Source organism: Asterias amurensis, chromosome 22 (assembly GCF_032118995.1).
Source record: "Asterias amurensis chromosome 22, ASM3211899v1".
Classification (NCBI taxonomy): domain Eukaryota; kingdom Metazoa; phylum Echinodermata; class Asteroidea; order Forcipulatida; family Asteriidae; genus Asterias; species Asterias amurensis.
Genome location: NC_092669.1, coordinates 13,356,751 through 13,384,354, shown reverse-complemented (window position 1 = coordinate 13,384,354; position 27,604 = coordinate 13,356,751). Strand labels below are relative to the sequence as shown.

The 27,604-nt window shown below is 38.6% G+C and overlaps 1 protein-coding gene across 1 annotated transcript; it reads right to left on the bottom strand.

Moving 5' to 3' along the window:
• Positions 1–218: 218 nt before the first annotated feature.
• Positions 219–27,292, bottom strand: LOC139953829 (acyl-coenzyme A synthetase ACSM3, mitochondrial-like). The gene is made up of 16 exons (XM_071953402.1): positions 27,157–27,292; positions 24,859–24,889; positions 18,368–18,753; positions 16,753–16,853; positions 15,566–15,678; positions 14,275–14,393; positions 13,341–13,457; positions 11,905–12,026; positions 10,645–10,801; positions 9,278–9,406; positions 7,399–7,473; positions 6,389–6,571; positions 5,011–5,138; positions 4,499–4,598; positions 3,593–3,712; positions 219–2,412 (listed from the first exon to the last, which is right to left on the bottom strand). The coding sequence occupies exons 3-16, from the start codon at positions 18,686–18,688 to the stop codon at positions 2,329–2,331; spliced, it is 1,869 nt and encodes a 622-aa protein (XP_071809503.1). The 5' UTR covers positions 18,689–18,753; positions 24,859–24,889; positions 27,157–27,292; the 3' UTR covers positions 219–2,328.
• Between the last annotated feature and the right edge of the window lie 312 nt (positions 27,293–27,604).

Sequence of the window (27,604 nt, the reverse complement as noted above, 5' to 3'; positions counted from 1 at the left end):
AATATTATACGAATGTGCAATTGTTTTTGCTAGAAAACCTTAATTTGTTTAACTTTAAAGCAAATACACCTCCTTAAACCAAAGGTCTTATTGTGTTTTTACCATTTTATTTCGACTGAAAATGCAATGTCTAAGTTGCCAATCCATTCACTAATGGCATGCAGCATTCAATTGACCAATGACTGGTTAATTAATTGTAATTATCTGTAATTGGCTGATTTTAGACCAATTTGATTGGCTGACAAGGTACAATCTTAGGCTGCTCCAACTTTCCCTATCCTTAGGGAAATACACAACTTCCCTGAAAACTGAACAAGCAACCAACATACTCTGTGCACTGATGCCTTAGCACACAATATTTTCATGCAGTTTGATTGGCTACAAGTTTGATCTTCATTTGCATAGAGACTGCCAAAAAAAAAATGGAACAGTGACACCTCTATTACAGTGTGTACTGCTGGCTGCGCAATTATTGCGCGCTGCCCGAATCTACTCCACATAAGGGAAGAATAGCAATGTTTGGATCATCCTATAGAAACAAAAATGGCCAAGGTGAACAAAAATGGTTAGTGTTCAGTGGGGGAAGTCTTGTTAAATAAGTTGATGGAATCTACGACAGAGGGATCGAATAAAATTGATTTGAGTTTATTTTAATAAATCAGCTGTATTAAATCAATGAAGTAAATTATATATACATATAATAATTGGATTCCTGAATGGAAACTGTTCTCAAAAGATAAAAATAATTATGTAGCAAAAATACAATGTTTACAATTTGTAGTACTTTGTTTGAGAAAACTAACAATCTGATTTGAAAACTAAATAATCTTTAATATGAGGCACTTTGTAAAAACTAGGCATGTTCTGTCACTCTAAGATGAGAATAAGAGATTTCAAATAACAATAAGTGTTAGGCCAATTGATTATCATCCTAAATGATATAGAATGGTTTGACTTAAAGGAACATTACGGAATTGGTTTTTGCTAACAAAACAGTTGTTGGCAGTGTAAGCACTTTATGTAATCCACCATATACATAAACTGACAAACATTATCTTTGAGCCATTAACACAAAATATGACATTATAGTTGAAAACATTTTTCAAGGGATGTTTTCAACTATCATCATCATTAGACCGTGTAAGTTTTATGTAAATCTGCGATCTTAACGATTTTTGTTTCTTACCAATTCTGTAACCTTAACTGAACCCAAAGCATACTGGTCTGTTCATTGACCAATCAAGTTTACTTTTAAAAAGTAAACTACCAAGTTGAAAAACAGATAACTTGTGTGCAATACTGTCATTTGATAGATAAAGTAGATAGAAAAAATATAAAGAAGACGTTTAAAAAAAATAGGCATTAATAAAAAGTAGTGTTATTACATAATATTCAGTAGTGTTCACATTAGTCACTCCGTGTCACTCAGTACCTCCAAACTTTATTACCGCTGGTCACCGGGCCGTTTATTTAATATCTTAAACCATCTCAGCTCCCTGGGATTAATGCCATGTACACCTTGTGGCACAGTTTGATTATTTCAAGCTTCTCTTTATATACAATTAAATTAACCATTGAAAATTTTGGTCACAATTTTGAGCGAACCTCGCGAGTAAATATTTCCACACAGGAAGAATAATCCCTTTAGGAATATGCAATCTGAGATGTATTTTTTTATATTCTAATTTAGGGGGGAGGGTAAAAAGTGATTTGTTTTTAGACAACCGTATTACCTCCAAGTGAAATGTTTCTCTATTAGAAAGTGCATTAAATTTTCCAAAGCTGTTTTACTTCTTACCACGTAAGTTTTTATTGCCTTTTATATTTTCAGAGTCATTTACCAAATGAATACAGACCCTTTAAATATGACACGCACCGAGCTAAGTCTGGGTGAAGAGATGTGACTATAGATATAAGTGTCTTGCTAAAGGACATCCGAGCTAAGTCTGGGTGAAGAGATGTGACTATAGATATAAGTGTCTTGCTAAAGGACATCCGAGCTAAGTCTGGGTGAAGAGATGTGACTATGGATATAAGTGTCTTGCTAAAGGACATCCGAGCTAAGTCTGGGTGAAGAGATGTGACTATAGATATAAGTGTCTTGCTAAAGGACATCGTGTCATTTTTATTATTACAGTGTGAGCAGAAATATCTACTTACAGGCTTTATGATAGAAAACAGTCTACCAGTAATTATGGTTTGTAGTACGCAACTGCTACTGTATTATGCTTACCGAATCTTGGATACTATAAATCTCAGGGCAAATGTTAACAGAGGTTCTTGCTACCTCAGGGCAGGGTCGTGGTTTCTGAGTGTTAGTAACAGGTTTTATTTCTTCCATTCATCATTACGCAGCTGAATACGCCGGATTTTACCACTAACAGTCTTGGGTAAACTTTCAACAAACTCAACCTGACAAAGAGAAAAATACACAACAAGAATATTATGAAAATTCATAGTTAACAGAAGGTGTAGGGGCAAGCTAGCTATTTTTGCTACAGTGCCCTGGTGTGGTGCAACTTGGGGTTTCAGTTGGGGGTTTGGCTATTGCTCAATTTCCACAGGATACATATTGCCAAGAAACTAGCAAGGTCAAAAATAGTTTGGAGTGCGTTTCAAATTTTTGTTAAAGCAATCGCACAACAGGTAAACAGTATTGTCCAACAAGGTGCACAACAGGTAAACAGTATTGTCCAAATGCTCACACTTCGTGTATCACAACTTAATATAAAATTACAAACCTGTGAAAATTTAGGCTTGTTTGGTCATCGGAGTCGGGAGAAAATAAAGGGAAAACCCACCCTTGTTTCCGCACGTTTCGCATTTCATGGAATAATGTTTCAAGGGAAGTGTTTCACCTTTACCTTTTGTAAACCTAGTAATTTATTTGTGAATCTGTGAACTTTTAATTTTTGTTCAGTTCAGAAAATGTCCAATAGCTGTAAAGTTTAGGATTCACAAGTGTGTGGTTGAAGAACTAACAGAAGGTTTTCTGTTTGTTTAAAGACAGTGGACACTATTGGTAATTGTCAAAGACTAGCCTTCACAGTTGGTGTATCTCAACATATGCATAAAATAACAAACCTGTGAAAATTTAAGCTCAATCGGTCATTGGACTTGAAGATAATAATGAAAGAAAAAAACACACTTGTCACACGAAGTTGTGTGCATTTAGATGGTTGATTTCGAGACCTCAAATTCAAAATCAAAATCGTGGAAAACTACTTCTTTCTCGAAAACTATGGCACTTCAGAGGGAGCCGTTTCCCTCAATGTTTTATACCATCAACCTCTCCCCATTACTTGTCACCAAGTAAGATTTTATGCTAATAATAACGTTGATTAATTACCAATAGTGTCCACTGCCTTTAATAAATGTGTTTATTTGTACTGCTGACAATGCAATACTGGTCTAGCAGGTGTCTTATAAAACAGAATGGTACCTAACAACACATTTTATAATAAAGGTCAAGTAATGGTTTGATTGATCAGGTCATGTGACCTCCAATCCTCTGATCAAGGATCTATTAATTCAAATGGCTGATCTATTTCTCAATCGAAAGAAGTAGATCATGCACAACATAAATGATTACCTTTCTTGGATATTTGTACGGTGCCGTTATTTTCTTGACATGTTCTTGGATTTCAGTCCTGAGTTGTTCTTTGTCCTTTGATGAGTAATTCTGAGTCAGTACAATGAATGCCTTGACAACCTAGATCCAAATGAAATAACAGGTGAAAAAGCAATGTCAGAGAAAGGCAAAAGATTCTTAACAATAGGAACCTCATTTGATCATACAGCAATACTGCCTTTAGTGTTCATTTACTGCAGCTATTCCAAGAAGTCAATTATTTGCTAAGTGTCCATAGAGCCTCCTTGGCCCACTTCCATAAAGCAGAAAACTTTGCTTTACAACTTCCTTCTAAGTCAAATTAAGCAGGGTAGCAGTCAAAGATACAAGTTGGCTGTTTGACTTTACTCTAGTTACAACAATTCCTTGTGCTACTTTTTTGGCTCACTCCAATTGACCAAACAGTTGTGCGTGTAATGCAGGACAGACACTGATGAGCAAACTGTACAGTGGCTCACTCCAATTGTACAAACAGTTGTGTGTGTTATGCAGGACAGACACTGATGAGCAATCTGTGCAGTGGCTCACTCCAATTGGTTTAACATTACTAACACTAGCAAACTTGTGAGTACAACCACTATGTGTTAATCTTTTTTGAGAGAAGTGCTGGCTCTGAAAAGCGATGTCATGGTTCTGATGGTTCATTCAGTAAATTCTACATATTTTCAGGAGCCAGCAGTCTACCTAACGAGATTATCCACAAATTTACAAAACAAACTTCCATTCAAACTTCATACATCACGTAAAATATATGTTTGTGTCCTACAAAAGAATCAGTAAAACAAGTATTGTATCATAACCTCTTGAATTATTGATTTGATTTGTGTTTAGACTACACTTGGTTTGTGGTCCATCCACATGACTTACCTCTCCCCTTGTAGGGTCTGGAGAAGAGACTACAGCAGACTCAGCTACTGCTGGGTGCTCAATGAGGGCGCTTTCCACCTCAAATGGACCAATACGATATCTGTGGATAGAATCATGTCAAGAAAACAATTCAGAAATTCGTTGACAACAAGTGCATGACCTTACTTAATAATAATAGTGATTTCTTAAAAGCGCTCATACCCATCATTCAGTGACGCTCAAGTAATAGTTTAAAAGGGGCTGTGGACTGCAGCTATTCAAATCAGGAACACCAGGGCGTACCCCTTTTCTTTTCAATAACTGCACTGGATTATATTTGCATTACACAACACATGGGACCCAACCGCTTAACGTCTCATCCGAAGAAGGAAGCATCCTGGTCAAGTGTCTTGCTCACAGGCAAAGGTGTCCCAACTGGGACTCGAACCCACACCAGAGCTTGAGTCAGGTGTTCTTAAACGCTAGGCCACACTTGAAGTGGTTTAGTGGTTACTAAAGTGATTTGTACGTACCCTGCTGATGTTATGATGTCATCACCCCGTCCTACAAACCAGAAATAACCGTCAGCATCACACATTGCCCGGTCTCCTGTCAAGTAGTAATCTCCTTTAAACACCTTAGCAGTCCTCTCAGCATCATCCTAATACTCAGAAGAGATTGTGGAAAGACTGAGACTGAGTAGATTAAGGCTAGAAATTAAGGCTATGGCTAGATCGCCTATGTCTGCCTATTCTTAAACACTGGCTGACCCACTGATCTAGCCGTAGCTTAACTGACGTCAAAAGACACCTTCACCCTTCAAGCTGCCCACAACTGACCTAAACAATTTATTATTGAGTTTCAAACACCCTAACCCTTCAAGCTGCCCACAACTGCTCTATCGATTGATAAGTTTGTTGTATTCTGAGTTTCACACATGTGATTGAAGCATGTGATCCCCATCAGAAAAATGACCTCATCCACTTCCAAAGGTCAGAAGTCCAATCACCAAGACAACAACACTTGTGCAACACAAGAGGGTGTCGTGGCTGAACGGATAAGAGCAGCAAACTCAAGCTCTGGTGGTTCTGTTCAGCAGAGTGTGGGTTCGAATCTCGGTCTTGACACTTGTGTCTCTGAGCCAGACACTTAACTATATTGCTTCTCTCCACCCAGGGGTAAATGGGTACCTGTGAGGGCAGAGATGGTTCTTGTGATAAATTTAGCTGAGTAGCGCTTATTAATGTTTCACAAGGCTGTATACTCCCCAACAGGGAGCTGAGATGGTTTAAAGGGTCTATGTAAGTTTGGTAGGATCAAAGAAACACAATGTCCACAGATTTACACTAAACTTACACAGTTTGAAAATATTACGTGTTGAGGTGCTGTAGTTTTTGGGAAATGAGTAAAACAGTGTCATGAAAATAATTTTAATCATTTACAAAGGTATTTTCATGACATTGTTTTACTCATTTCTCAAAAACTACAGGACCTCGGTAAGTAAAATTTGAGAGGAAGCTTTCCATTCTCATTATCTTCAAACACTGTAAGTTTAATGTAAATCTATGGACATTTTGAAAAGGTACCGAAATCCTTTAAGGAGTGAATTAAGGCCCAGTGACCAGGGGTAATATTTTGAAGGATTTAAGGCAGTATGTTGAGGTTTCAACGTGTACTTGGTTTGCGGTAACACCATGGGTGTACCACTTGCATGACAGTTCTTTTCAGAAATGATAAGTCTCCCTAAATTCAGAAAAATCTATTCAGCAGTAATAGAACACAAACAAAAAATCTACCTATACACTCATGGTGATACCGCAAACCCAATATATATTAAGAAACATGTAAGCAATGGCCCTTATTAACACAAACATTGGTAGTGAAGAGGGTTTAAAAGTGACAAATACTGACCTTATAGCGAGTGAAGAGTCCCACAGGGCGATGAGGTTTAACCAGTACCCCTATATCACCCTCTTCCCCTGATGGTAGACGGTTTCCTTCATCATCTACAATGTGAACCTCATACCCTGGGGCTGGCTTACCCATAGACCCTGGTCTTGGTTTTAGACATCTGAACATTCCAGTCAGTACGACCTGAAAAAAATGCAAAGAATTACATTTTAAGGGTGTCGTGGCCGAGTGGATAAGAACACCGAACTCAAGCTCTGGTGCTTCTGTTCAGCAGAGTGTGGGTTCGAATCCCGGTCTCGACACTTGTGCAAGACACTTCACTATAATTGCTTCTCTCCACCCAGGGGTACATGGGTACCTGTGAGGGCAGAGATGGTTCTTGTGATTGATTTAGCCGAGTAGCGCATGTTAATGTTGCACAAGGCTGTATACTCCCACCAGGGAGCTGAGATGGTTTAAGGAGTGATTTAAGGCCCAGTGACCAGGGGTAATAATGTGAAGCGCTTTGGGACGCCCTCCGGGTGTGAAAAGCGCTATATAAAAACGGGTTATTATTATTATTATTATTTAAATAGGGAATTTGGTATCATGGCTCTGCTGACTGTCGACCACTATTCTCTAATATTTCAGCATTTGCTCTGTCAGCTAAATTGCTTAAGAATGTTAAGTATGCATTTGCTGTTTCTACAAAATTGTATTCAAAACTATTCACAGTTGTTTTCTATTGGGTGCTTATCAATGCACATTGAACATCAATTAGATTGATCTGGCAAATAAAACACATAAAACAAATAATAAATGTTTTTCAATCGTGCAATAGTGAGATTATTTTCATTCGTTGAAAGTTGGAATGTTCCGTTCAACTCCGCTTCGCCTCAATCAATAGAACATTCCATCTTTTAACTCATGAAAATATTTGCACCATTGCACTCAAAAACATTAATAAGTTGTCATGTTTGTATAAAGCTCCATATATGTTTAAGTAAACCACAACACACACTACACTTAACTGTTTCTGTTTGACCGTAGCCCTCAAGAATCAAAGATCCCGTTCCTGCTCTCCATGCATCAATAACTTCAGGATTCTACAAGAAACGGAAATAAAGTAACAACTTTTCAGTAACATAAATGGCTTATATATTTATTTGTCATTTATCCTGGTTAAAGGCACTGGACACTATTAGTATTACTCAAAATAATTGTTATCATAAAAACTTACTTGGTAACAAGCAGTGGAGAGCTAATGGTAATATAAAACATTGTGAGAATCAGCTTCCTCTGAATGAACCTACATGTAGTTTTTGAGAAAGAAGTAATACCTCACTAAAATATTTGACTTGAATTCGAGACCTCAGCTGAGGTATCGGATTTTAGCATCTGAATGCACACAACTTGAACGACAAGGGTGTTTTTTCTTCCAATATTCTCTCGCAACTTCATAGACTACCAATTGAGCTCAAATTTTCACAGGTTTGTTGTTTTATGCACAAATGTTGAGATACACGAAGTGAGAAGACTAGTCTTTGACAATAACCAAAAGTGTCCACTGCCTTTCAACTAAAATTTAAAAAAGGTCCACATCAAGAACAAAACAATCAGTCACCAAAAGAAAAAAATCTTACAAGAAAAATACAAAGTAAATGAAAAGTGAAAAAGGGGAGATGACAGAAACATTAAACGACAAATACGTAAAAGATAAAACCTTCAGAAACAGTATTTTTGTTGTAGGGGTGTAGGACTATAATTTGATTATAGAATGAAATATAGTCTGGTAGTGTGACATGCTTATTGACAGAAGACTGTTTAAATTTGATTTCCTCAGACTATTGACAGTTGCCTGGGTGACTAGGGTGTCCAAGTCACAAATATTGATTGCTTAGTCGTGTCAAGTCGTGACTACCGTCTTTCAACTACTTGGCTAATCAGGCCATCATCACTATGAAACATGAGACTACCTGTCAGAAATCAGTGACACAATCCTTCAATCCTTTCAGCTTGAATATTACTATTGTGCCTGCGGCACACATTGCCACAATGTACCTTCAGATTTAAGTCACAGCTTGTGTCGTAGTTGCAACTATTTGAGGTACGACTAGTCGAGTAGTAAATTTCACTAGTCGCTCAGGCCTAGTACATACCCTATTGTTTGGCAAACGCCATAGAGATATGCCCTCAGAAGACGCATATAATCGCGTCTGCGTCACGCAGGCTCTAGCTGCATACACTAAACAGCACGATGTTCCCTCATTTTGCTAACCAAAATGTTAGTGAGCACGCAATATGTGCATATTTCATGGGAAGGTGGTACCAGGCTTACACATCTGGAGATTGCTATACAAAAGCTTGCCCTAACCATGTGACCTAGTTAACACTGTCTTTTGTCTGCGGTAACCAATTTGAGTAATAACTTGTGACCAATGAAGTCATTGTACCAGATATTTAAAATCTCACTTGCAAATGGCTTGTGGAAGAGTATTGTTAAGAAAACTGTGGAACTATCCAAAACAACAAATAATTTATAATAGATGTTAAATTTGCATCGGGGATAAAGCATGCCGTTCACAGGACTCAGGGAGGTACTTAGTATACAGTCCTGACACACAACGGTGTATGGGAAAACCAAAAATGAATAAACAAATAATTTCCCCCTGCCTAAGGAAATAGAACAAGCTGTTGCAAACTGTTAACCAACCAAGAAGGACCTATGGTATAAATGCAAAAAAATAGCTAATGGCCTGACGTTTCGATCCTAGCAGAATCTTTCTCAAAGGCTCAATGACAACAAAACAAACCTGAACAGGTAACTAAGTGTTCTAGAAAGATTCCGCTAGGGTGGAAACGTCGAGCCATTAAACTTGTTTTTGAGTTAGGAAGAATCAAGATTCTTACCAGAGGTTCCCCTGCACTGACTGTATGACGAACTGACTTGAGGTTATACTTGTTAAGATCCTGTTGAACCATCATTCTATATACAGTAGGAGGTGCACACAAACCGCTTATGGGATACTTATGTAATAACTGTAATGGAAATAACAATCAATGTCAAGTTTTGTTCAATTGTTCAGGGCGCAATTTCATAGAGCCACTTATTCAGAAAACATTGCCTAAACGTGTTTGAAGTAGAAATCAGCAGTACAGTCACATATGCAGTGCAGCCGAATAGAGATCTTAACAAGATAAGATTATAACAAGTTATGCTTATCTTTATTATGAGACTGAAATTTTATGTTCAGTGGCTAGAAGCGACCACAATTGTGTACTTTGGGTGCCAAAATACAAAGTTGTAAAAAACCAACCAAGTTAGTCGCAAAAAGACTGTTCACCCATTGACAGACAGTGGCCTCAGGTCATACGGCTCATGGCTCACCAGCCATACTTGGGAAGAAAACTTTCAAACAAGTGACCCATCTCAACAGTGTGATCTACGTGTACTATAATAATAATAATAATAATAATAATACAAGGTATTTATAAAGCGCTCTAACTAACAGGGGAAAGTACCACAGCGCTATGCAAAACAATCCAAGAGCACCTTGATGGTCACTTACCTACTCACAATATTCGTTTCCACGCGACCGACAAGCCATGGAGTACCACCAAAATTAAAGTGATTATAAAACAACGACAACAAGCTTGGCATCAAAACAACCAAACCCTTATGGAGTCATATGAAGACAAGAGTGATGCGTGCTATCTCGTCAGCCAAGAGAATACCCTAATAAAGGTCGCCATCTGAGGACCAATGACCCTGCTGGCTGTCACCGACAAACAAAGTTACTTACCCAAGGCCGACGAGATTAGCCACCGGTTACTGTTCCAGGGGTTGATTGCAATGGACAGTTTGAAAATGTAGCTAATTTGATAAATTATCATTTTATAGGGGCCTTCCAAGTATTGACAGATCACTATTACCTTCATATTTATTGCACTCATGCCTTGTCGCATGTTCAGCCAAGAGAAGTACATGTACACTGACATGGGCCCCACCCATACACCTTGCAAACAATATGTTTGCAAACTTATGGTATCCTATCAACAGTCTTAAATGTCACTAAGTTGGACAGTGCCATCATTTCTTTACCTTTAACTTACCACCTTAACTTGTTGTGTTCGTTTTTCCCTTATCGCTAATTTAGCTGCTTTTATCATTAAAGGTCGTTACGTACCCGAAGAGTTTTAAAGGAAGTAAGCTAATTAGCTTTTAGAAACAGTTCATATATAATGCACAAACACTGGAAGTAATTGAGCTAGCTCACCTCTAATGTATGCACAGGGTCAAACTTTGGTGTTTGAGAAATGAACACACATGCTCCTTGTGTCCATGGGGCAAAGAAGTTGCTGTATGCAGACTTAGCCCAACCAGGATCTGAGATGTTCCAGAAGACATCAGTTGGAGTCAAGTCCAGCCAGTATCTGAAGAATACATTTGGAGAAACAATCGGATAAAATGAAAACATTCTTCAAGACACTGCATCATAAATCTGTGCACCTTATCTGTGCACTTTATAATTACTACGTTCTGAACAATCCGAACTGGCTAAAACTGTATTTAAAAAAAGGAAGTGGACGTAGTAGCAAATTTTTATGGTCTAAATACGCTAGCATTGGGTATAAAATGCTGCAAATGTAGTGTTGTTTTGTACGGGGGGAGTGGAGGGCAGGGTCATAATACAAATCACCGTGGCAAACCATGGAGGAAGGAAGAGAAGGAGTTCAAAAAGAAATCAAATAGTAACAAAAGAAAACCCTGACAATGCCCCTGTCTGACGAGTGGAAAAAGATAGGAGACATCCTGCAGGACGGCCGATTAGTGAGCTTTTTTGTACAGAAGGTGTGGTACCGCCACTCTGCACTGTTGCCTTCATGTAAAGTTGAATTATTGGAGACAAGAATCGCGAATATACACTTCTTCATTTACCGTTTGTGGTGTTTTCATGGAAATATCATAGCATATTTTTTGCAACTTTCCTGTCACTAGCGGCGATTCAAAATGTGTGTAATAGCACACGAGGGTGGTTGGTATTCAATTGTAATTTTCGATTTGGTGTACAAAAGCATACAAAAAAATTATCAGGTCTCAAAAAGTAGTTTTTTCTTTATTATATTCCATATTCCATACGACACCATACTTGCATGAAGAACCAAGTGCACACACACAAACTCTCATACGCCAGGTCGCCCATTGTTTGTGTAAGGTATGTGGGTGATTACGAGGTGTCGTTAAATTCCCGCAATACCACAGGTTCCACTTTTGAAGTCCCTTCGTTCAAACTCCTTTTCTTCCTTCCTCCCTAGGCAAACCAACCATCCTATGTCATGTATGTTAAGACGATTCTAGTGATTTGTGAAATCTGTAGTCAATTTTCTTTATTGAATTTCAAATCATTAAATTGAAATTAGTGACTAACAAAAAATATTTATAACAACAATTAAGCAACTTGACTAATAATAATCAAAAACAAATCTGTCACACATGTAAAGGATGGTCGGAAAAATATGACTAACTTATCACTTACTTTCCAGTGATGAAATGACCAAGGCCGTAGCTTGCATGAGTGTGTTCGGCCATCTTGGCTTTGCCTGTCGTACCGCTGGTGAAAAACATTGTCATTTCCTCATCACTTCTTGTCTTTACACACTTGATTAAAAAACAACAACAAACAATGTTAAAAACCTTAGGTGTTAAAGCAAGGTCTGTCCCCACCCAATATTGCTCATCAGGCCGGTGTTTATTTCTGGGGCCATTGGCAGTAACTATTTAGTCCATGTACCGTCTGAAACTGGCCAGCCATTTACTCACTGAACAGCCCAAAACTAAAAACCACTTTGTGTATCAGGTTTAACAAGTGCTAGAAGGTTACACCAAATAGCCATGGACAGAGCGCGATCTAAAGACTTCGATAGTCTAGAAATGTTATTTTGAAAAAATAGATTAGCCTATTTCCAAAGCTTTAAAGGTCCGCAATCTAATTTACAAACCACAGTTTTGTGCAGCACTTTAATCAAAGACACCTATGTTTATCTTTCACCTTGTTTTTCACATATTTTTGAAAGAATTAACATTGTCAAGGAATCTAATAGACCAACCCAATAAGCTCCTCTCCATTGCGTATAGACCAACCCAGTAAGCTCCTCTCCATTGCGTATTGACCAATCACAACGCAACAAAGGTCCGACACTAAGGTCAGACATGCATGCCGTATGATTGGCGCCCGCCGCAGAGTTGTGCAGAAAGGCATTGGAGAGCCCCACGCGTTCTAGCTCACACGTGCGTTGTGGGCGGAGCCTACTGGATCGGTCTATTGGCACCAGCTCTTATTGTAACCCATTTATACTCCTGGGTAGAGAGAAGGAACTATGTTAAGGTGCTTTGCTCAAGTGACGTGTGACTGACCAGCCTAGGATTCAAACTCATGTTCAGAACGTTAACAACTTGAGTCTACCATCCTCATCCACTACGCTAAAGACACCCTTGGTGCTATATAAATTGGTCTCAAAATTCAAACTTACTTGTAGCAATGATTGCTACCATTGAAAAGAAGTCTTTTGAACAGCTCATAGAAAGCGTTACATAAGAACAGAGTTTTATTCTTTTTGTTAAGTCAAGTGAGTTAGATAAGAATTAGACTTGTGGACAAGTTGTTAAATGTCTGCTGTGGTGAAGCGTTCTTACGATTTCTGCGATTTCGACTCCCTTTACTATTCCACTGACATTGCAAATATTATTCTTGAGAGACTACTGACCACTTGCTAGACTATTGCTGTCACGAGTTCCTTCCCATTGAGTGGGTAGTCAGCAGCCAGAAGCTTTACATGTGAGCGATTGCGGAAACCTGAATCATTACGCCACCACCACGATTCAACTAGCTCACAACAAAACCATTAACGAGTCACGGTAAGAATTGTTGGAACATCAATATAGGAAGGTTTAGGGTTGACACATGTCTAGTACCTGATGTTCAGTTGATGCTTGTTGGTACAGTTTTTGATAATCTAACCATCCTGGTCTGGAGTCACCAGTCTGACTTACTAGAAGCTTACATCTCACATTACTGCATTCAGATATAACCTACATTACAAACACAAAAACAAACAAATAAATTGAAATTCATTTAGTGTATCATTAGCACAAAGCTGTTTTAGTTAATGAACAAAGTCATATTGGGTTTTAGTACCTTGCTTAAACCGGGTGAGTAAAGCCTCGGTCACAACCCACCGTGACGTTTTTTCAGGCAGCAACGGCCCCCACATTTTCAAAAAAATGTGGGAAGGGAGTGGCAAGAGCAGGGAGGGAGTACATCAGCGCACGTCACTCGCACGGTTTGCACAAGGTGTACGGTTGTGGCCCGCACGCCACGCCTGGCCATGAGCGGTTTAGCATGTACGTTGCACATGTGGTAAGTGAGTTGTACATGCTTACAACCTGCTTACAACGTACGATCATCTTGCGATCGCCGCGCTCAAATGGTGACATGCAAGCCAACTGACTTGTGTTTTGGTTGGGGTTAGGGTTAGGGTTAGGGTTAGGGTTGTTAGGGTTACATGTAGCTAGTCCTTTCAAATGGTGACATGCAAGCCAACTGACTTGTGTTTTGGTTGGGGTTAGGGTTAGGGTTAGGGTTAGGGTCGTTAGGGTTACATGTAGCTAGTCCTTTCAAATGGTGACATGCAAGCCAACTGACTTGTGTTTTGGTTGGGTGGTTGATCTAGGAAAGTAAATTTGCAAACTTATAATCAACATTCTCTATTTTTTTTTCAAACGAGTGCATTGCGCAAAAAAAAACCTGACTTTTAATCTTGATGCTCTACTTGATTAAGTGCTTCGTTGCAAGTTGAGGCTAAAAATAAGAGAATGAGAAAATGGTGCGGTGCATCCTTGTCATTACCTCATCTACCAATGGAGCCATTTCATCATCTGTTATAATACAGACGGTCCCAGACGTTTGCAGACGCTCTTTAATGTCTCGTGATGTTAGCTGCGTAGTACCAGGGATCAGAATGGTACCTACATGTATAACAAGTTTAACAATGTAAAAGATACAATTACTCACAAGCGTGACATGAATGTTTCATGCAGTAACTGAAATAAACCAGTCACAAAATAACCAGACGTACCCATACACAAATCCTGAATACAAGGGCGCTATTAGAAGTTTGTGACTTTCATGTAAAGTTAAGTAGAACATCACTCCAGTATAAGTCATCATGCTACAAGGTATTTGATACTGGTTAGCCTCCATACAGTTCTCAAACAGCCTGCTATAATTGGCACATTTTCTAGAAAACTTGAACAATACCTATTTGCTACATACTTTTCAAGTCACCATTTTCATCTGCTCAGTTCCTACGTTTCAATAATCCAGTTTATAACACGCCTCTTGCTTGCTCTGTATTCTGGTTGGCTGAAACAGGGTCACGTGGGGTAAATTAATATAGTCTAGTCATCTTGTGCCCGTGTTTTGCGAGAATAGTGCCCAATTGGGTATGGGCACTAGTCTTTTAATTCAGTGACTGGTCACAGCGCCCTGAGGTACCTCTTCTGGTCATTTATTGTCGCTCTGGGGAATAGACGTATGCAATACATAGTTACCTCATTAGCAGTCAATATGTGTATATTAGACACATATTTGTGAAGTCACTATTTTCATCTGCTCTGTTACTAAGTTTCAAAAATCCGGTTTATTGTTCAACTATTTACCTGTAACCATCAACAAATCTGTATCACTAACCTGAGTCAATGTTGTTTTTAACTAAAGTTCAAATAGCCATTCAAGGGAAGGTACACATACACCTTTGATAATTACTCAAAACAAATATTAACTTAAAAACTGACTTGGTAACAAGCATTGGAGAGCTGTTGATGGTTTAAAACATTGGGGGAAACGACTCCCTCTGAAGTAACATAGTTGCTGAGAAAGGGGTAGTTTCTCACTGAAATAATGCTATCTGAAAGCACACGACTCCAACAGAGGTGTTTTTTTCAGCATTTTCTCGCAACTTCGACAACCAACTGAGTCCAAAACGTTCACAGGCTTGTTATTTAATGCTTATGATGGGATACACAAAGTTTTATTTATATGGTCTTTGACAATTACCAAACGTGTACAGTGCCTTTAAGCTGTGGAATGTCTACATTGTTAAGGAGTTTGGTTGACTGGGTTGGACAAGACAACTTACCTGTGCGAAGGCAAGCAATATTAAGCAGCCACCATTCTGGCACTCTTGGCAATATAACCATCACAGAATCACTTCTTCTCAAATTACAGTCTTTATCCAGAATATTGGCCACCCTAGAAACAATAATTGAAATGTTATATCTAGACTAAAAAAATAAATACAACAAAATTATAATAACAAAGATAATGTACAATGAAACAACATTGGACACAAAAATACAAACAAAACACCCAGACAAACAAACAAACAAACAAACACCCCAACACACAAACACCCAACAAACAAACAACCCAACAAACAAACAAACAAATCATGAAGCCTCCTTTGTTCAACTCTTTGTCCTGACAACTATGGATGCCATTATTTCCATTTGCCCATCAGGAACCTGATACTGTACAGACAAACAAACAAACAAACAAACAAACAAACAAACAAACAAACAAAACACCCAAACAAACAAACAAACAAACAAACAACCCAACACACAAACACCCAACAAACAAACACCCAACAAACAAACAAACAAATCATGAAGCCTCCTTTGTTCAACTCTTTGTCCTGACAACTATGGATGCCATTGTTTCCATTTGCCCATCAGGAACCTAATACTGTACTTCACAGAGGTGATTTGCCTCTGTACCCCCTACCCATTGCCTTGTTGCCCTTGGAATGTTCGTTCAAGTAGAAATATTAATTTCTTTGTTAAAACAATTTCCTTATAGAGTGCCCTTCACCAAGGAGAAAATGCCTTGGTGCTCATACCCTTTCAAATAACGAACCGTGTAGGCATACAGGAATATATAAAATGAACTATCCAGCAGGACACAGGTCCCCTGCAAGTGTATTGTGACTAAAACCATGTAGATATTAAACATGTCAGCTTATAAACAGTCATGTTGGCAATATGTTTCCATTTGTGTCTTTACACGTATTTAGATCAGTCATCAAATATTAGTCTGTACAAAGATAATACAATCGATTCCATCACTTTTCTACTTGACAGCAAATATTGTCTGTCACAATATGGATCACGTTTGATAATGTCCTTGTTTTCAACTAGTAGACAAACTGGGGCTTCTTTTCATGTTGCTGTTATTTGTTTTAAGTACCGTGGTCAAATAAGCACACTTTGAATGAACTATTGTCCGAATACATTTTGTAAAAGCAAAAAGTGAGATTGTAATTACCTTTTTGACTTGTGTTGAAGATCTGAGAATGTCCACTTGAGCTGATTGCCTTGATTATCAATCCACCACAATGCTGGGTTTCTAGACTTCCTGGATCCTCCCTGGAAAGTAAAATTCAATTAAGATGCTCAGCTAGGTTAAACAATTTAAGCTTACAGGCTTTATAACCCTAGCAGTGGCCCAAGCTGAATGAAATTAAAGGCAGTGGACACTATTGGTTATTACTCAAAAAAACCTTACTTGGTAGCGAGTAACAGGGAGAGGTTGATGGTATAAAACATTGTGAGAAATGGTTCCCTCTGAAGTGACGTAGTTCTCGAGAAAGAAATAATTTTCCGTGGATTTGGTTTTGAGACCTCAGATTTAGAATTTGAGGTCTCGAAATCAAGCATCTGAAAGCACACAACTTCGTGTGACAAGGTATGTATTTTTTCTTCTTTCATTATTATCTCGCAACTTCGATGACCAATTGAGCTCAAATTTTCACTGGTTTGTTATTTCATGCATACATGTAAGTGAGAAGACTGGTCTTTGACAATTACCAATAGTGTCCACTGTCTTTAATCCAAATGTCTACAAATTGTAGCTGTGTATAACAATGATGATTTAATTGGATCCCAATAGCACTCATTGTTTAAAGTAGTTTTATTTGCAATTTCTAAAAAAGAAAAACTAATTAAAGAATAAAGAATGATGATGGAATAAAAGTATCCTGCGTAAAAGGTGCCTGACAACAATGCACAGTGACTATATTTTCCAAATTAAGATTTAAGTATTGGCAGATAAGGTACACAGCCATAAAGCACAAAGACACAACATAAATTACACAAGCATGACAAGCATGCTTGCCAAATGAAATTCACTGCCAGTAGTACATGTACATCAATACCTGAGGGTTCTTTGTGATGTATTCTACAAATATTGACTGCTTCGAATGCTACAGTTAAACCTATGACTCCCAACGTGATCCCCGGAGCATTCTATCTAAGCACATTACACAATATAAAACAAATTGTTGTTGCATGTTGGACGTGGTATTATTGTTTGGTGCAATCTTTATGGCCTTCATTCTTATAATTTGTGCAAGTTTGCACCAAAGAAAAATGGCAGCTTGCGCAAGTTTGCACCAAAGAAAAATGGCAGCTTGCGCAAGTTTGCACCAAAGAAAAATGGCAGCTTGCGCAAGTTTGCACCAAAGAAAAATGGCAGCTTGCGCAAGTTTGCACCAAAGAAAAATGGCAGCTTGCGCAAGTTTGCACCAAAGAAAAATGGCAGCTTGCGCAAGTTTGCACCAAAGAAAAATGGCAGCTTGCGCAAGTTTGCACCAAAGTCTGTCTTTAAAGATGGCCAATGTTTTTGTTCTTCGATACTTACTTTGGGTTCATTTTGTTAAAGCTTTTTTAAACTGCACACGAATTGTGCAGGTTTTATTTGATAAAAAATGATAACAGTAGAATCACCCCGGACGAAACTACATGTAAGACATTATTTTGCAAACTAAGTGTAAGATTCCCCACAGTGAACGTCACAATGAATTCAATTGATATCAGTAAAAGCACATTTTTTGTATTGAAATGAAGAAAAAATGCATCTTTTACGCAGGAAAATACGGTACCTGTTCCCGTCTTGCCCATTCATCCAACACATCACCAGCAAAGTTGAAATACTCAGGGACTTGTAGCTTGAATTGCTTTCTCCCAAGTTCATAATCATTGAAGCCAGTAGCTGACAATGCAGATAGGAACGTTCTTATTGGTTGCTGTACGGCTCCGTTAAATGGCTGTCCTTTCATATTCCCAGTTGCTTTGCTTTGACACATGATGTAATCTCTTTTACTTTTGATGTTGTAGAGTTGTCTGCAACTTGCTACTTGTGACTGAAGAGCAACTCTGCATGTCCGGCTAACTAGCCCACAATATCTAAACACTGTTGCCATTGTAAAAGATGTCTTCCATGTGACCAAACAACCACAATGTCACAGATTCCTTACAAATCTTTAACCTGGAAAAATAAATAAAACTTTCAAAGATTAAAAATCGGATGTACTTTACAAGATCACTTTATATCCAAGAACCGCTGTATCCTCCAATCCAAATGACAAAGATCTACTTGGATGTTATATAAAACAAATAATGAATTTTTTTCATTCGAGCAATAGTGCAAATATTTTCATTCGTTGAAAGATGGAATGTACCATTTAATTTGGCTCAGCCTCGTTGAATAGAACATTCCATCTTTCAACTCATGGACATATTCGCACCGTTGCACTCCTAAACATTCATTATTTGTATAATATTGAGGGGTATGGGCAGTTCTATGGAACTGTAAACCTCAATGGTCCACTGTGTCGGACGTACATTTCAGAGTGTTTTAATAAAGTGATAAAAATAAAAGGATTTATTATTTTGGATAGAGGTACTAAACATGTAGGTAGTCACGAAGAGCTTCACTGAGTGACAAAGAATATTATACAAATAATGTTCGTTTACGAGTGCAATGGTGCGAATATGTTCATCACTTGAAAGATGGAATGTTCTATTCAACAAGGCAGAGCCGAGTATTCAACGAATGAACATATTGCACTATTGCACGAATGAAAAACATTCATTATTTGTTTTATTTCTCATTTTGATTGGTGGATACAACTTTAAAAACTAACAAAGCTTATGGCCTACAATATTTTAGTTGTGAAATATTTACAACCGTTTCTTTTGGGTCAGCCTGTTGGATTCAACAGTGACTGTATGCCTTTGCTATTAGCTATTTTGAGACATGCAGACGCAGAATGTATGTACCTTGCAGTTAACACTGCTCGTTACCAAAGATACGTGCACGCAATGTTCTTACTCAGCATGCAATAATTCTTTTCTGATGGAATGAAAAATGCACGGCGAATGAAACAAAAAATACATGGTGAGTTACGCAGCGTCACGTGCCGCAGCGTCACGTGCCGCACAGTCCTCCAATGAAATGGCAAGGATCTGCTTGGGTGTTATATAATAATTAATATTTTTGTATTGTCCTTGAATAGAGTTGTTATACAATGTTAACCCACACCTGTGACGTCATGATATTGTTAAATCGCTCCATTATTTTGCACGAATGGCGCGATGGGTACATCTATTCACCCATTGTGCATAAAAGAGTTAGGGAATAAGAAGTCAATGACGCCATGGACCATATTATTTTGTTTTTAATGGTTTTTAACACAGGTTAATAGAACTACACATGTATTGCAAAATGATCGTTAACACTTTCCACAAGTGAACAGCTACATTATTAAATTATTATTTAGCTGAGATGTTAAAAAATAATTATAGAACTACTACAGTAATTTAAGCAGGTCTTAAAGTCAGATAAATCAATTTCATTTTAACCAGTATTTTTGTTTTTTGTTTTTATTAATTCAAAATGCTTAATTTATCATACACAAACATGGTAAGTGAGTTATGACAAACTCTGACTGAGTGCCTAACGGGTGCGCCACACAGGCTGCCACGGCAATAGCATTGCTCCTGTTTAAGTAATCTTTTCTACCTTTTCTTGGTGGATTTTGCACCTCAAACTGTGTAAAACATAATGCTTTTACATCAGTGACAATATCTGTAAGACTCTTTGATTTCTGCTGTCCTGGCTGATGGAATATTGGATGGATCTTTGGTTTTTGACATTCAACCTGTGAGTAACATATAGCAAACTACATGTACATGTCAATGGGCATTTTACTCACCCATGGACACAATGTGTTCAATAGACCGTCCAACCTATACAACAATTGAAAGGACAATAGATGAACAATGGGATCAGGGAAGTACTACACCCTACTTGCTTGGGTCTGTCTTGGGCTATGTACGCATGCGACCATGGAGTGGTTCACCAATTCAAGTATAGTATTGAAGTTTTCCCTAGCAACGGCAGGCTTGAGCATCAGAAGTATCTTGGCACTCGTATATTATACTATCCTAACTCCTCCGCCTCGTTCCAACTTCAATTATTAGTTGCTGGTGACGTTAATCCTAATCCGGGATCTGATCATGATACCAATGACAATCATAATCGCAATCCTATATCGTCTCATCAAAGAATTGTATACAGCAGGACTCAGCTGATGAATATGAACACTGGAACATTGACTGTGCCCTTAAGTACATGGTTGAACATAACGTCTCTCGGAATACAATCCAAACCTTCAACTCAGAGAGGAGTGCGTGCAGGGATCCGTAAGCATCGTAATAGATCTGTTGACATTTCACATTTCCTTAAATTTAGTTTGTGGAATGCGCATTCAGTAAGAAATAAGACAATCAACTGTTCTGAGTATGTGCTGGACAAGGGGATAGACGCATTATTTCTAACAGAGACCTGGCTGAATGACTCTGATAATGTTATTATTGGGGAACTCTGCCCTCCAGGCTATACGTTCATCAATGTTCCGATAGATTCCGATAACTATGGTGGAATTGGTGTCTTGTACAGATGCCCCCTGAAGTTTCAGATTATACCATTCAATTTCAAATCTGATACTTTTGAGTGCACAATCATTTCAAACACAGGACGCAAGATCTACTATATCCTGCTCTACAGACCTCCCCCATCCAGAAATAATGGTTTGAAGACTTCACAGTTTCATGATGACTTTGCGAACTTTCTAATATGCGTGAACTCGCTAGCCGGCAAAGTCGTCCTGTTGGGAGACTTCAATATTCATGTTGATTGCTCGGAGAAAACAGACGTCCCCCGTTTTCTGGAAACTGCTGAGAGTGCTGGTTTTCAACAATTTGTTCATGGGGCAACCCATATATGTGGCCATACACTGGACTTGGTCCTGTCTCGACCTGAAGACAATCTCATCATGGACTGTACAGTTGGTGTTAGGTTTTCAGATCACCATGTTGTTGATTTTCAGCTCATGCTGGACAAAGCAGAAAACCCAAAACAAGTTACTACTAATCGGAACTTTCGCACAATTGATACAGCCAACTTTCAGAAAGAGTTGAAATTGAAGTTTAACAACATTATAGCTGGAGTTGATAATATCGATTGTCTGACGGAGGCATTTGAAGAGTGCACAATCAATTCCTTGGACCATTTTGCCCCTGTCTCTATGAAAACTCGCAAAACAAGAATTAGACAACCCTGGTATAACTCAAACATACACGAAGCTCGCAGAATTCGACGAAAGTGTGAAAAGAAGTGGCGCAAGACTCGTCTAGAAGTTCATCACCAGCTTTATATTGAACAAAACAGAACAGTCAATTGCAGGATAGAGGAAGCTAAAAAGCAGCATATTTTGGAAAAGCTGCAATCTGCTTCTGATACAAAGACTGTGTTTAAAATTGTTAATGGGCTCTTGAATAATACAAGTAAAGTGTTACCCGCATATGAGTGTGCACAAGATTTAAGTAATGACTTTGCAGTGTATTTCCAAGAGAAGGTTGCTAACATTTATTCTAGTATGAAACATGTTCAATCAAGTGTAACGTGTGGTGATTCCCAAAATGTTTGTGTAGCATGTAAACTACCTGAATTCAGTCAAGTGTCTGAAGAAGATGTTATTAAGCTTGTTAACAAAGCTGCCACAAAAAGTTGTATATTGGATCCTGTACCCACTTGGTTTCTTAAAGATAATGTTTCCATATTTCTACCGGTTTTAACACGCATCATAAATAAGTCTCTCACTACAGGCATTTTCCCAAGTATTTTAAAGCATACTGTACTCAACCCTCTCATTAAGAAGCAGTCACTGAATCCAGACGAACTCAAGAACTATCATCCTGTCGCTAACATCAAGTTCTTATCTAAGCTGATAGAGAAACATGTGGTCAACAACATCAATGATCACATTGTTAAAAACGGTTTGGGTGAGGAATTTCAGTCAGCTTATTGTGTGTCTCATAGTACTGAAACCGCACTACTGAAAGTCAAAAGTGATATCATGGGCATGATCCACAATCAGAAGGGCGTGTTCCTGGTGCTTTTAGACCTAAGTGCCGCATTCGACACTGTTAATCACAATGTCCTTTTCAACAGATTAGAATGTGAGATTGGCATTACAGGGACAGCTCTTGAGTGGTTTAAGTCTTACTTCAGTGGTAGAACAACACAGGTTTTGATAGACAATACTTATTCAGCCTCACACGATATGCTTTATCCATTGCCGCAAGGATCAATTGTTGGACTGAAATCCTTTACCATTTACACCATTCCCATTGGTAGAATCATCAAGGGGAACAATCTACTCTATCACATCTATGCTGATGATATTCAGATTTATACCAGTTTCACACCTTCGGATTCATCATCTATTCAGTCTGCCTTACAGGCGCTCACAAAGTGCATTGTAGAATCATCAAGGGGAACAATCTACTCTATCACATCTATGCTGATGATATTCAGATTTATACCAGTTTCACACCTTCGGATTCATCATCTATTCAGTCTGCCTTACAGGCGCTCACAAAGTGCATTGTAGAATTAAAATCCTGGATGACTGAAAATATGTTGAAACTGAACAACAATAAAACCGAGTTCTTTGTTGCAACCTCACCTCATTTCAATCGCCTCATGCCCAGTGTTCAACTGCATATTGGAGATGAAATTATCACACCCACTAAAACTGTTCGGAACCTTGGCATTGTCTTTGACAATCTTATGTCTATGTCTTCACAAATAACATCATTGTCTAGGTCTGTTTCATACCATCTGCGTAACATTACACGTATAAGAAGGTTTCTAGACGTTGACACATGTAGCAGTGTTACAAGGTCTCTTGTTCTTTCACGATTGGACTATGGCAACACACTTTTACTTGGAGCTAACACAACTCAAATTAATAGACTTCAACATCTTCAGAATTGGGCTGCCAAACTAATATTTTGTGCTTCTAAACATGATCATGCAACTCCTTTTCTCAAAAAGCTACATTGGCTCCCGGTGAAAGAGCGCATTCAATTCAAAATATTGGTGCATGTGTATAAATGCTTAAATGGACTTGCACCAGCATATCTTTCATCTTGTTTTTCTTTTCACATTCAAACTAGGGCTGGGCTTCGCTCAGCATCAGACAAAACCCGTCTTGCTGAAAATAAACCGAGCAGCAAATCTCTTCAGTCCGCTGCATCTAAATCATTTTCCTTAGCCACTCCAGGACTGTGGAACCATCTTTCCATCACAATACGCAACTCGATTTCACTGCCTATTTTCAAGAAAGCACTTAAAAAACATCTTTTTCCTTAGTGTCTGTTTATTGCTTTATTGTTCATTTGTTGTATTATCTGCATTGCTATTGTTCGTTTAAAGCGCTGTGGTCTAAATGAAATGGCGCTATATAAAAAACCCATTGTATTGTATTGTATTGTATAAGTCCCTAAAATTTAAGATTGCAAAGATACTTTTTTCAATATCATCATAAAATAACAGGAATTCAACTGAAATTGTTGATCATAAAGGTAGCTTAAATTTGTTTACTAAAAACAAATCTGAAACTACAGGCTTGTACGCGGGTAGGTCACTTCTTTTATCTTCACCTTTTGGGTTTTTTGTAGACCGAGAAAGTCGGCTACAACATCATCTGATAGTCTGTTTCTATCACTAACTTGTATAAATTTACTTAAAGTCAAGAAACAAAATCACTTATCTGCTGCCACTTTCGCTCCCGATCTATGATGCCACTATCGAAGGAACGAGCATATTTCCTAAATGTTGGTCTTCGTCCATTGTTCACACACCACCAGTGGTGTTCACTGGAGTGCACAAGCTTACGTAATACATACAAACAATTGACTTAAAAATTAAACAATATCGCGCCATTCGTGCGAAATAATGGAGCGATTTTAACAATAGCATGACGTCACAGATGTGGGTTAAGTCGCATAATGCCCTCGGGCCATTCTTAGCCACGAATGGCGCGCACCTCGGGCATTATCCTATACATAAACTCCATAGCTCTGGGACTACAAAACTAGACTCATCAGTCGGACTCGGTCAGAGCAGCATGGAGTCAAGATTATTTTTCTCTCTAAATTAAAATACTGTAAAATTTTCCGCATCTGGCCACCAATTGATCGGGCCAAAATGAACTCCTATTCCAGTTGATTTGTTACTTACCTTAGTTAGAAGAAGGGTAACAGCATAACATCTACAGAAAAGAGACGAGGAAAAAAAAAATAACAGTCTGTAAACAATGGTAAAAATTCGGCTGGTTTTGACTCGCAAATGTTTACTGCAGTGGGTGTGTGTGTGTACTGTGTGTGTAAAGTTGCATAAACACTCCCATCAGTCGGTCATCACCCATGCGCATTGAAAAAATCGCTAGGACTGGTTCATTCTGAGATTGGTAGTTTTTAGAAGGAAATTATAAGGGGGGCGTGGCTGAGGTCGTAAAATTTTTACAAAATACTAAATAAATCTATATGCTCGTCTGACACAGGTAATTTAGTCTTCCTCCATGGTCAGACCAACAGAAGCAGTCGGCAGAGTCAGATGAGTCAAACGAACATTAGCATCGCTATCCTCCTATCCTACTCTACATTGTAGCTAGAGCTGTACACTGTTCTACTATATGGTTCTACCATGGAGGTAGGAATGGTTCTACCATGGAGGTAGGAATGGTTCTACCATGGAGGTAGGAATGGTTCTACCATGGAGGTAGGAATGGTTCTACCATGGAGGTAGGGATGGTTCTACCATGGAGGTAGGAATGGTTCTACCATGGAGGTAGGAATGGTTCTACCATGGAGGTAGGAATGGTTCTACCATGGAGGTAGGAATGGTTCTACCATGGAGGTAGGAATGGTTCTACCATGGAGGTAGGAATGGTTCTACCATGGAGGTAGGAATGGTTCTACCATGGAGGTAGGAATGGTTCTACCATGGAGGTAGGAATGGTTCTACCATGGAGGTAGGAATGGTTCTACCATGGAGGTAGGAATGGTTCTACCATGGAGGTAGGAATGGTTCTACCATGGAGGTAGGAATGGTTCTACCATGGAGGTAGGAATGGTTCTACCATGGAGATAGGAATGGTTCTACCATGGAGGTAGGAATGGTTCTACCATGGAGGTAGGAATGGTTCTACCATGGAGGTAGGAATGGTTCTGCTACGTACTAGTATCAATTCATAGAGCAAGGAACAGATTCATAAATACTCCAGACAGTTTCTCTACTCCTATTGATGAAGAGCACGTTCTTAACCGTCCGTTTAAAACCTTGCATGGTCGAAGCTGTGCTATAAAGGCCCGAGCCAAAGGCGAGGGCCTTTATCGCACAGCCGCCAACCCCAGAGATGCCAAGTCCAGAGGCCACCTATGCGTGAGATTTTCAAAGCTCCCACCTTATTAAATATTGTAGTCATCTAGAGTAGGGCAGGAACTACATGTATAGCTGGGATCATCAGTAACCTATGGTGGCCCTGAAGGGACATTGAACATATTTACGTGAATACTGACCTCAATATTAAATGGATTTTGTCCTAAATCGAAAATACACGTCAATATTCATGTAAATATGTAATGTTCAATGTCCCTTCAGGTGCACCATAGTAACAACCCAGTCTTGTGTTACTCCTAGTATATAGTAGTAGCATAGACCCAGTGACTGGGGCCAAGATTCCTTTTTTCGGAATTTTTTCTAAAAAAGAAATCTAGCGCCCAAGTCACTGGGTCTACTACTACATGTACTCACGTAGTACTTTGACTTTACCTCAATGAGATACCCCTTTTTCTTTTTGTAAACATGAGTGAAAGAGTGGTGGCAGGATTAATATCCCCCTATTATAGGATGACTTTTAGTTTTACATCCAAAATTCATATCTGGTTTGTCATGTTGTCAGTTTTTAGTCGATATGAAATAGCATTTATATAGTATCTTATTTACCTCATTTCTTTTGAACAAATTTGTGAGAAAGTGACCTGGAGCGATACGGAAAGTTATAACTTATATCCAACAAAATCACAGATCCCTTTTTTTATTTATTTTAGTTTTTCATTCATTATAGCCTATATAGGGGCCTAATAATAATATAAAATAGTCTAGTACTAATAAAAGTAAAATCTAAACACGCTTTAGTTTAGTCTTTGCCTAATTACCTCAACGAGTTATCCCTTTTTGTAAAAATTAGTGAAAAAGTGGTGGCAGGAATCAGTATACGGAAAGATATCAAATTCCTTGTTTGTCACAGACACTTTTAAAGAATAAAGGTCAAGCCGAACCCGTCAAAACACGACCCACGACCTGACGACGACGACTACATCACACACCACCATGCACACACACAATTGAAACACACACACGGGTACGACGTGACACGGTCGCAGAGTAACTCCTTTTTAACTCCTTTTTCTCTACATTTTACACCGTAAGCCTTAGCCTACACCGAAAAGACTAGTAATTTTTCGCAAAACATACCAATAATTCTCCGATATTCCATTCTCACTTTGATTCATCAACATCAGACTTCGAAGTTTAGTCATTCGACAAGGAACCATTATTTCTGCTAAAGTTTATCGTGTCTGCCATGTTTACATTGTGATTGTCTTTACAACTTAGACCATGTCCGAAACGGCCACTAGTGGCTTGAGCCACGGATAAATCACCACATCTGCAAGTGATGAAGAATAGGCAGTCACCCACGATATAGTCGTATCTCCAGCCAAACTCGCCGTCTCGGATCAATTCAGCGTTATTTTTTTCCACCAATTTTTTAGCCGACTATGAGTGCGCCCTATCAAACAACCGTTAATCTTTCTTTTAAACTTAGCCGACCATGAGGGCGCCCTATCATACCACGCCATTCGCTCGTCCCCAGCGCCGTGCTTTACAGGGACACACCGGTCGAATTATGATTCATTCTGGA